Source organism: Acanthisitta chloris, unplaced genomic scaffold (genome assembly GCF_000695815.1).
Source record: "Acanthisitta chloris isolate BGI_N310 unplaced genomic scaffold, ASM69581v1 scaffold11230, whole genome shotgun sequence".
NCBI lineage: Eukaryota > Metazoa > Chordata > Aves > Passeriformes > Acanthisittidae > Acanthisitta > Acanthisitta chloris.
Window position 1 is genome coordinate 16,219 of NW_008653389.1, and position 10,983 is coordinate 27,201.

The 10,983-nt window shown below is 42.5% G+C and overlaps 1 protein-coding gene across 3 annotated transcripts in view; it reads left to right on the forward strand.

Moving 5' to 3' along the window:
• Positions 1–641: 641 nt before the first annotated feature.
• Positions 642–10,983, forward strand: part of CTNNA1 (catenin (cadherin-associated protein), alpha 1, 102kDa) — a 102,503-nt gene continuing 92,161 nt past the window's right edge. For all 3 annotated transcript variants that reach the window (XM_009080773.1, XM_009080783.1, XM_009080791.1), the window contains exons 1-4: positions 642–755; positions 2,571–2,766; positions 9,808–9,974; positions 10,738–10,857. In XM_009080773.1, the coding sequence (XP_009079021.1) occupies positions 651–755; positions 2,571–2,766; positions 9,808–9,974; positions 10,738–10,857 (588 nt within the window). In that variant the 5' untranslated portion in view covers positions 642–650. The remainder of the gene's footprint in view (positions 756–2,570; positions 2,767–9,807; positions 9,975–10,737; positions 10,858–10,983) is intronic.

Here is a 10,983-nt window from a genome sequence, read left to right on the forward strand (position 1 = left end):
TGTAAGGCTTATATTCACTACATTGCCTTTATGCTCCCAAAAGGTGAACTGAGTGAAGTAGTGGTTGAGTGAGTTGAGTTAAACCTGCTCCTGATTTGGTGAAGTTTGGGGAGTGACTCATGGTGGAGCTGAGAACACAGGCAGTTTTCTGGGGCCGTTGAAGTCAAGCTGTTCCCTTCTGCTCCTCCAAGCCTTGGGCTCTGTCTTAGGGCCAGCATGGGAGCACAGGATAGCTGACCTTGGAAGGGAGGCAGTGGAAATTAGGCAGGGGTCACCAAGACTCATGGGTGAAGTGCCCCCATTACCTGTGAGGTCCTTTCTCATTGCTCAGGGACCACTGATAAGTAGGCCAGACATTGCTGATGTTGTCATTGCTAAAATAGTGTGGCTTTTCAAGAGGTTTTTGTATGATTTTTAGGTTTGTTTTCTAACCAAAATGTACAGGTAATGTCTGCATATTGTCATAACAAGCAGTTTTTTAAAATATCACCAAGTTGAACCAAAATTGTTATTTCTGGAGATGATACAACCTTGACTTACTCTAAATGGGTGTTTTGTATTTAATAGTTTCCACTTAATTTATTTTAAAGATACATTCCAACAGCATTAACAATAAAAAGTTATATTCACATAGCTCTTTTCTTCTAGAAATGACTGCTGTCACTGCAGCCAACGTGAACTTCAAATGGGACCCCAAAAGCCTGGAGATAAGAACACTGGCAGTTGAAAGGCTACTCGAGCCTCTTGTTACACAGGTAAGAGAAAAAGAGGAGACAAAATAAATCTTGATAAAGATGATAACCTGTTTTGATGTATTATTTCAGTTAAGTAAGTTGCAAAGCTTAAATACTGAAAATGGAGAGAAGTTTACAAGTAGTGCCTTTGCTCAGTTTTATTGTGACAGTTACTGGGCAGGAGGCTAGGAAGACTGCTGCTTCAGCACCGGATAAGACACAGTATTTCAACTAGAGGTGCAGAAATGCATGTTAAAAACTAATGTTCCATGGTTTTGCTCTATGCTGTATTTGTGAATATATGCTGTTTTCTGCATGGTGTGTATGTCCCAGTGAAATGCACTGAAGAGTACAGGAAGGCTGGAGTAGGTCTTGTAAATGTGAGCTGTATGTATCGGGATTTTTGAAGATTCTTGGAAGAGGCTTTCTAGGAAGTCTGGAAGAGAAGGTACACTGGAGGCATTTGACTTGTCTTCTTTAGCATTATTTCCCTGGAATAAGAAATGTTTAAAATGACAGTATGAACTGGACACAATTCCTGCTCATCACAGATTGAAGTTGATCTAGTTTTGTTTCCAGTATCAACATCCATTTAGCTGCCAAGCTGATGTCTGTACCTGCCATTTGTTCCCTATGGATGCTCAGGTGGACAGTTGGATGACCTGCTATAAGGCTTTTTAGCTGGAGTTGCTGATCGAGTCTTTCGTTATGAGAAATAGTGCTAATTTGGCAAATTTAGCTGAGCAAACTTGTTGATAGGACCTTTTTGTCCCAAGTTCAGTGTCTGTGACTTACTCCTCAAGGAAAAAGCACAACAGGCTGTATTGGCAATCCCAAATTTGCTGGATCAGGTGACTGGCAAAATACAGACAGGAAAGTAGAGTAAATTGCATTGCTGCAACTTGTTCTTTATTTGTAGTACATGATGAACTGAGACTGCCCAGTACAAATGCTCCCCATTAACCAACCGCTACATACCCAGCTGATGGCTTTTCCCTCCCTGAATCAGCCCACTGAGAAGATGGATTCAGCTCTGAGGACCTTTATGTCAGCAGTCCTCAGGCTTTACAGAGTAGTAATTTTTTTAGTGTTGTAATTTAATGTCCTCTGAAGTAGTTTTGTATGCCTTTTCCTAGGCTTTCCAAAAAGGAGAGGAAAAAAAAGGCAAATGGAGAAGTGTGTGTGTATTTTGTAGCATGTCTGATAGATAGCATGATAGAAGGGGGTGGATGGATCCTGATCCTGAGCTAACTGAGTACCTGGTGGTCATCCAGCTGCCGGTGGCAACTCTGCTCTCAGTAGGGTCTCAGTCTAAAACATAGAGCTTGGAAATACTTGTTAATTGCTGGAGGGTTGTGAGAGTTCAGTTTGGGTTCTTTTAGGGAAATAATGAGCTCTAGGAAGTCCTTTGCTCTGCATTCAGTACTGTTCTGGACTGAAAAGACACTGTGTCTCTACACTTCTATAGATACCAACTTTGACCTTGTTTGGGGTCTCCTATGACTGGAGAACTATCCCAACTAATTATCCCCAGCCTGGTTTCTTTTATGTGCTGAAGAGCTGTGGCCTGTTACTGAGATTGCAGTTATCAAAAATACAAATAGATCTCAATTCTTAAAATCAGGTCTGCTGCTGATTAGAAAAATCCTTAAGCTGTTTAGCTGTGTTTATAATGCTAATCTAAAGAATTAAGCATGGTAGTGTTTAAACCCTTGTTAACCTTTTATGCAGGTGTTAGGGATACACTGTCTGGGAAGTATACCTGTGGCATTACTGTCAAATTGATAAACATCTCATTTGTTTCATGGTTTTCTTTCCCTCCCTCTGTGCCTTTAGGTAACAACACTGGTTAACACCAGCAACAAGGGCCCCTCTAATAAAAAGCGAGGGCGTTCTAAAAAGGCCCATGTTTTGGCTGCTTCAGTTGAACAAGCAACGGAGAATTTCCTAGAGAAAGGAGACAAAATTGCCAAAGAGAGCCAGTTCCTTAAGGAGGAGCTGGTAGCTGCAGTGGAAGATGTTCGCAAGCAAGGTGAGAGCTGTGTGTCTGATGGCTTGTCAAACTGTGGCTTTTCAGAGAAAACAGAGCTGTTCCCATTTTCGTGGCTGTTATTTCTAATGCCTCTGCACCTCTCCACTTGTGTGGATTCTCAGCTTGCGTTGCTGGTGTCCTTGAGGATTAATATGAAATGGATAGCTCTGGAAATTGGATGTCCTGAGTAGGGATTGAGAAGAGAAGCAGAAGGGCTGATTCTTTGAAGAGTGCTTAAAAACTCAGTTTAGACTCAAAAGTAAATGTGCTCCCCCCACCTATAAATTTTATGGAACTACATCTCATATATGTCAATAGCTTCTTCAATATTTGAGTGTATACAGACCAGCACTGTAGGAGGAAGAGCCAAGTGTTGGCTTGATAGAGATGTGTGTCTTGAATATGCAAAATGTAAACAGCAACAAACAGAATGTGAAGACCATGATTAAATATTCTGGGCTTCCTCCTCCACATCTAGTGTTGATTTTTATAATTTTCTTTTTTACTTTCTTGGAGAAGACCTGCAAGAAAAGCCTATGGAGATGGCTTACTCTAAAATATGCACTAGTAAATATTGTTGCTCATAAATCATTTATTGTTCTTCCAGTCATGAGTCTTTTCTATGCTTCAGTGAAACCCAGTCAACTGGTATTAATGGTGACGGCTGCTGCTGCAAAAAAAAGGAAAACTCATTAGCATTAATTACTTGTTTGTAGCTGAACTTGCAGAGTGCTGAAATATTAGTTTAAAATGGTTCTAAGTTCTGGATGAGCCTGGTTGACAGACCAAGGAGTGATCAAAGTAAGAAGGCTGCAATATAAGAGGCCAATTCAGTTGGCTTAATTTAACAACAACAACCAGCAAGAGACCCTTTTTACTCAATGCCTTTAATTCTTGATGCTTGCTGTTCTGCGTTGAGGCAGAATTCATCTGTGAGTACCTGCAAGTGACTCTCAGTGGTATTGGTGAGCAAGGGAGCTGTACTTAACCCTCAGGATTGGCATGTTCCGTGAGCTGGATTTGTAGTCGTATATTGCAGTGAGAAGCTGGTAGGAAGGGAAGACTGATGGAAAAACCTTCTGGATGACCCTTTCACTTGTTTCATGGCCTCTCCATGGTTTTTAGATTGCACATAGGTTTGATGCCAAAACCTCCCTGCTCTGTTGGTCTTTGACAGAGGAGGTGAAGCTCACAGCTGAGAGGTGCTGGAGTGCAATAACTTCCCACCTTACTGTCGCTTCACTTCTTCCTCCCTTTTTACTGTTTGCAGCTTGCGTGTCGTGTGGTGCATGGAGAGGGTGGCTGTGTGTTTCCTGATGCTGGGTGGGTGGTCAGACTTAGGTGAGTCTCTTGAACACAACCGGTGCCCACTGTCCATGATGGGGCCGCAGGCGCAGCATGACACGCCCCATCATGTGCCAGTGTTCAGCCAGGTTTAGCAGAGCAGCTCTTTGTCAGTAAATTAAAAATCAAACCAGCCTTTGAGGAAATTAGAAGCAAATGGTGAAAAAGGGTTATCACTGCTGGTGCCTGGGAAGATTGCTACTCTCAGCAGTGTTAATAACAGCATGGAGATACAACTTCCAACATGCATGTTTGCATACACTCCACGTGCTTCAGAAGTGTTTCCAGTGTTGTGGTAGACCAGTTGAATTAATGAACTTGAGAAACACGGGAAGTGTGGTACAAAGTCTGTGTGTGTGCTTCGCAAACCTTCCTGGTGTTGGTGTCTTCACCTGCCTTTTGCAGTGGAGGTGAGAGTGGAGAGGAGAATCAATCCAGTTGTGGTGGTCAGCAGCAGGGTGATCCTGAACTGACAGCATCTATGTCTGATGGTAGTAGTGGGATTATAGATACAGAACACAATTTATCTTCAGCAGGGGACAGGAAAATAGAATTAATAATGCCTCTATCAAGAGTAGGAGCTGTTTAGTTACCATCATAAAAAAAAGATTAATTAAGGTAGACAAGGATTATGAAGATGATTAGGACAATAGATAACTTGTCTCATCACAGAAAATTTAAAAAAAATCTTTTTTAGCCTAACAAGAAGAAGACTGAGAGAGTACATGATTTCAGTGAGCATGCTTCTTCATAAAATCCCGTTTGCTGGGGATAAAAGCAAAGAAGTGAAAAGAGCTATTTTGAATGAGTAATAGCATGGCTTCATACTAAATCAATATAAGTGGATCTTTAGAGTCATCCTGTTTTTTTGCAATGGAAGAATAAATTGCAACTTACTATAAATATTAAACAAGTTAAGGAAATACCTTAAGATTCCTGGCCCTTTAAAGTTTTGGACTTTTGATTTCTTAAAATGTAGTGAAATATCTTAAGGTTTTTGAGCAGAGCAGGGGAGACAAAGAACCAAAGTGTTTTTCAGAATAGATCCTACTGTGCTTATAGAAAATACTTGGTACTAGGAAACTATTTGATATGCACATCTCAGATTCCAGGATCCTTGCAGTATTTGTTACAGTCATTTCTGGCACTGGAGGTTTGCTGGGAAAGAGAAGGGGCAATATTGGTCTTGCCCAGCCTTATTCCCCGACCGTCAGCTCTGTGGGGTTATACATTCTCATGAAGCATCAAGTCTGATGTATGTTGGAGTGCTCAGCATTTCTGGGGCAGCTGTGAGGTGTTTAGGAGCTGCACCGGTTCCTTACCCAGGTGCTTGGCACTGAGACAGGCTCCAAACTGGTGTTAAGAAGCAAGTTTCTTTTGGGTCAGACTGACCAGGCTGTTCCTGTTTTCCAAGAGTACTGATGGCCATAGTTCCCTGTCTCTGTATATCTGTGTGCTTGTGTGAGGGTTTGGTACTGGTGTACTTCTTCCTATGGTAACTTTGCGTTACAAGCCAAAAATGAAAGCTTAAAATTAAAAAGGCCAAGCCTGTATATAGTGTTTGAGGTAAGAATGGATGAATGGTCTTGTGAATCCTGTGGGCTTTGGTTGTGTTTTGGATTGCAAATGCAGGGGAATGAGCCACCTGATACAGCATGGTGTCTTTCTGCCTCGTGTTTCTAAGCCAAGGTTTCTTCAAACCCGAACAGTGAGACAGGTTATGGAAGGGGAAAAGCATGGTGTCATTCTGCCTCGTGTTTCTCAGCAAAGATTTCTTCAAACTTGAACAGTGAGACAAGTTATGAAAGGGAAAAGAGTTTTCCAGCTGTACTTCACATAAGATGCATGGCTTAAGGATTTCCAGGGAACCCAAGGAGGCCAGTTGTAGAACACCTTGAAATTCAACACCGAATTCATCTCGGAAAACTGAGCTTCAAAATTCTGTTGTGCCCAGTTAGCGTAATTTCTTGGAAAAGTGCAGTGAGTTCAGTTTTCTCCTGCAAGAACAGTGCGTTAGGAGTGTACCACTTGGATTAGAAGTAATCCTTCAGCCAAGGACTTGGGGTCTTTGAAAAGCCAACCTAAGGGAGAGATGCCTCTTGGCAAACTCTAAGTGTTGTGGGCAGTATATGGCTTTAATTGAAGACGAGATTAAGGACTTAACAGAAGCTTTTGTTGCCAGAATTATCAGCTCTTATGTTGGTATGGCAAAAGGTGATGCAAGGCATTAACCCTTTACAGCAGAAAGCCAGAGAAGCCTGTTGTGACACTCATGGTGGATGTTGAAGGTGGCATTAGTGGTGAGATGAGACTTCAGTATCCAGAATAGTAGAGACTGGAAATTCCTGATTTCCTGCTTGCTTTCATTTGTTGGGGAATGGCAACCTGTAGGCAACTGCCATGGGGTGCTCTGAACAGGTATGGCCCAGTGGTACTCTTGGTATTTCTAGTACTGCTGGCAAAGCAGCCTGAGGACAGACTCTGAACTGGAAGGTGCTGAAGGGTACAGGTGATGTCTGGGCATGAATTTACAGCTAGGAAGAAGAGCATCAGTGCCTGTGTCCTGGGTGTTCCTGCCTTGCCTGCCTTCTGCCACCCTCCCCTGCTGTCAGTGTTGGTGTGAAACAAGCCCTCGGTCACTGTCATCCTGTTCCTGTGAGGAGGATTAACAGTGCTCTCTGAAAGTGCTCTCAAACCCTGTGGGCATGGTGGGAAGGATACTAGAAAATGGTAATTTTCTTTTGATGGACTAAAATATTACTATTTCTGAAATGGGCCTTGTTCCGTTAGATTTAATTGAATTTGTAGTATCACAGTATGGCTACTGTTGCCTCTTCTTTTCTCAACTCTGTTTTATTATCTTTCCCTTGGAATATCTGGTGAAAATCTAAGGCTATATTGGAAAAACAGATTACTCATGTAAGAGTTTGTACCAGCTTTGTAAACTGAGTCTCATAGTTGGACTCTTTCGCCAGTGTGTTACCTCTAATTCTTGAAATTCTGCTTCCAAACTTGGTGTTACCTCTGGTTCCAATTTGAAAATGGGAAGATTATGCTGGATACAGTTTGAACTGATAATGCATACAGATAATGCAGTAACTGCATATTTAGACCAGGCAGTGTGCCCTCCTACCCTTTGAATCTAGCTAAAATAATTACCCCATGTTGCTTTTCTTTTGCAAAAGAAGCCTGAAAGGCAGCTTGCTTTAATTGGCAGAAAAAAATAATATATATATATGCAACAACTTTAAATATAATCTTCCTCCAATTCTGGGAAGCTGGTTTTCTTTTGACACCCTGACAAGCTGTTTGAAACTCACTAAATCTTTTAAAGTCTCTTGTTAAAATAAAAAGAAGTAGCGTTTTATTTCAGGACTGGCTTGAAATGTTGCAATTTAAGAGATGAGTAGAGGATAATTTTGTTTTCTAACCTTGTTAAATTTCTGAGATTTAGGTGAAGCAAGTGACCACCTCTTTTAAGTTGTCTTAAATAGAAAATAAATGAAAGCAACATTCTTTTGGGAGTTGAAAATGTTGGAATTTTACATTTAAGGAAATAATGGAGGAAATGTTTGTAGTGAATTTTGATTCTGGCTTATCATAGAGTGATTTGGTTTAGAAGACACCTCAAAGCTCATCTTGTATCACCCCCTGCCATGGGCAGGGACACCTCCCACTAGCCCAGGTTGCTCCAAGCCCTGTCCAACCTGGCCTGGAACACTTTCAGGGTTGGGGCAGTCACAAATTCTCTGGGCAAAAGAGCTGAACAGGCTGTAAGAAGTGGTGAAAGGAGGCATGAGATCTAAACCTCTTTTGGTTTGAAGCCATTCCCCCTTGTCCCGTTACTTCATGCTCTTGTAAATATGTATGCTTAAATCCTGAGTCATTAATAGATTTTGTATTTGTGGTGGTGACATTTATTTTCTTATTAGCCTCTTCCAGAAGAAATAAAGAAAGGCTCGTATCAGCTATGTAGGGGTTTTGTGATCTCCTGGCTAATGGCATTTTTCAACATTGGTGATATATTGTTTTTCACCCATCGTTACTTCATGCTCTTGTAAATATGTATGCTTAAATCCTGAGTCATTAATAGATTTTGTATTTGTGGTGGTGACATTTATTTTCTTATTAGCCTCTTCCAGAAGAAATAAAGAAAGGCTCGTATCAGCTATGTAGGGGTTTTGTGATCTCCTGGCTAATGGCATTTTTCAACATTGGTGATATATTGTTTTTCACCCATGTGGAAATCTGGGGCTCTAAACCCTCGTTAATGTAAATGAGTTTGGTTCCCAAAAGTTGGGTAAAGGATGGCTTTGGGTTGATATTCAGGGCTGGCCTGTATTTGGACAGAGGCTTTTTTTTCATATGTCGCAGTACTGAAGGAGCATATTTTTCTCCTAAAATGTTGTATGCCACTCTTGGTTGTATTATTTAAGATGATGGAAGGGTGTTACATAGGAGGGAGCTTTCGAACAAAATTGAGTGTCTTTATGTGGTTGCTTGGACAGGCTGGCAGCTATGCCTGGGCTGAATTTAGCTATGAAGGTTTAGAGTGCCTGGGTGCTAGAAACTCTTCCAGGGCAACATATTATGTATATGGATGGTTAACCCCAGGCTCTCCAGCTGCTGTTATTTCTGAGTAGTTAAAAATAAGTTGTTAAAATAAGTGGAAACATCCCAGGACTGCATCATCTAGAGATATTGGTGCAGACCTCACCCAGCCCCATTTGGTAGTAGGCTCCACTGTCAACTGTCACTTATCCAGCACCGTTGAAGGTTTTTTCCTTCCCATCTGAGACAGGCTATTTTTGTTTACACACTTAGAGGTTTGGGAAGCCTCTGACACAGCAGCTAGTTGTAACACAGTTTTGCCTTCTGGTCATCTCCTGCTGCCTGCAAATTTCTAACCTTGAGGACCTAGCATTTTTTAAACTCAGTCCTAGCTGTTCTCTCAATGTTTCTGACATGCAAAGGGATCCAAGAATAATATTGTGGATTTCTAAACTGGCTGTTGTGTAGGAACTGTAGTACTCTGACTGCATGAAGACATTACTTTTAGGTTTCTGGATGCCTTCTGGAGGAATTTCTGTAGCTGGATAAAGTGGCCTTTGCTTTTCATAGTTAACCAATGGCATTTTTACCATCTGAAATCCAGATTCTTTCCTCCTCCTGCACCAGATGCAGAGCCACAGGCTATGAAATGCTGAAGTGTTTTACAGAGCGATGCCTGGCTTTGAATGCAAACCCAGGCATACCCAGCCAGGTCATGGCTCCAAGTTGTTTACGGTCCCAGGAGCTGTGGCTGCTCGCCGTGTGTTTACTGTGCTTTATGCTGCTTTCTGCTGAACTCCTAGACACACTCAAATCAAAGCTTTTGCACAGGCTTTGAAAGCATTGTAGCTTGTGAAAAAACTGCAGGCTGCAAAGGCATGCTGAATATGCCTCTGCAGAGGATCTAGGCATGTTAAAACACCTGTAGCAATGGAAATAAGGATGAAAGTGTGATTTCCTGCCAGCACAAGCCCTTCTGCCCTGGTACCACATGGTAGCCATACTTACTTAAAATAGTTGTGGTTGGCTGTATTTAAGCAAATGTGTTTTGTTTCCAAGACTTAGGTTGGCTTGCCCAGGAGTCCTTGCAGCCCTTAGGAAATGGTGTGTGATGTTAAAGGCAGACCATGCTCTCCCCTTGTGCAGGTGACCTGATGAAGAGTGCGTCTGGGGAGTTCGCAGACGACCCCTGCTCCTCGGTGAAACGTGGGAACATGGTGCGGGCGGCGCGCGCCTTGCTCTCTGCTGTCACTCGGCTGCTCATTCTGGCTGACATGGCAGATGTCTACAAGCTGCTTGTTCAACTGAAAGTAGTAAGTGTGGCTCTTTGCTGTGCCTGGCACATGGGGTGTACCCCTCCAGGTGCCGTTTTGACATGTGCGTGCTGACCCCGCGGGCTGAGTGTGCTGGCAGCAGCTGCTGGAGTGGGGGAGGGTTTGAGGGCTTTTCCTCTCAGCAAAATGTGGGCAGTGGATGTTTGTCAGTCATTTTTTACACTCATCATCAGTAGCTTTTGATGTTGAGTTGCAGTTTGTTCTGAACTTTTCTTATAGAAGCTAACTGTGCTCTAGTCTGTGGCTGCAGGTGAGAGCCAGCCCTTTCATCTCACAGAGATCATTTGGCTTTCTGATAGGCAGCACTCCCTTGTAGCTACTAGGGATGAGTAGCTTCAGCAGACTAAATAAAATGAATGTGGAGTATTTGAGGAAGCCTTTTCTTCCCACAGGAAGAGGATGGGTGGTTTCTGCAAAATGTGAAGTGAAGCAAGATTGAATACTGGGCTTGCTTTAGCCCACAGGCTCTGAGGACTCTCCTTGTGCCCTTTGGTGGCCACTGCCGTGGCTCTGCCAAGGCCCTGAGCTCCTTCATGGCCTTTGAAATGGTTGTGTTTTGGGTGTCCCTGGTAGCTGGTGACTATGAAGTAGTAGCTAAGCCTTGTGATATTGGCCTTTCAAGTGTCTCCCTCCAAAAAATATAAAGATGCAGAAGAAGATTGCTTTCTCTGTCTGCTGTGAAGTACATTCGAATCACTGCGGACTATTGCTTGGAAAAATATGTGAGTATATATTCTTTCAGGTGGAAGATGGTATCTTGAAACTAAGAAATGCTGGCACGGAGCAGGACTTGGGTATCCAGTACAAAACCCTCAAACCAGAAGTGGACAAGCTTAACATAATGGCAGCCAAAAGACAACAGGTATAGTGGTGGCAGCTCTTTCTTCTGTGTTTTGTTTCTCCTTTTTCTTTTTTGAAATAAGGCAGCATTACTGCTCTTGGGCAGTACCCATTGCTGCTAATACTTCTAACATTCCCCCCCCCCCCA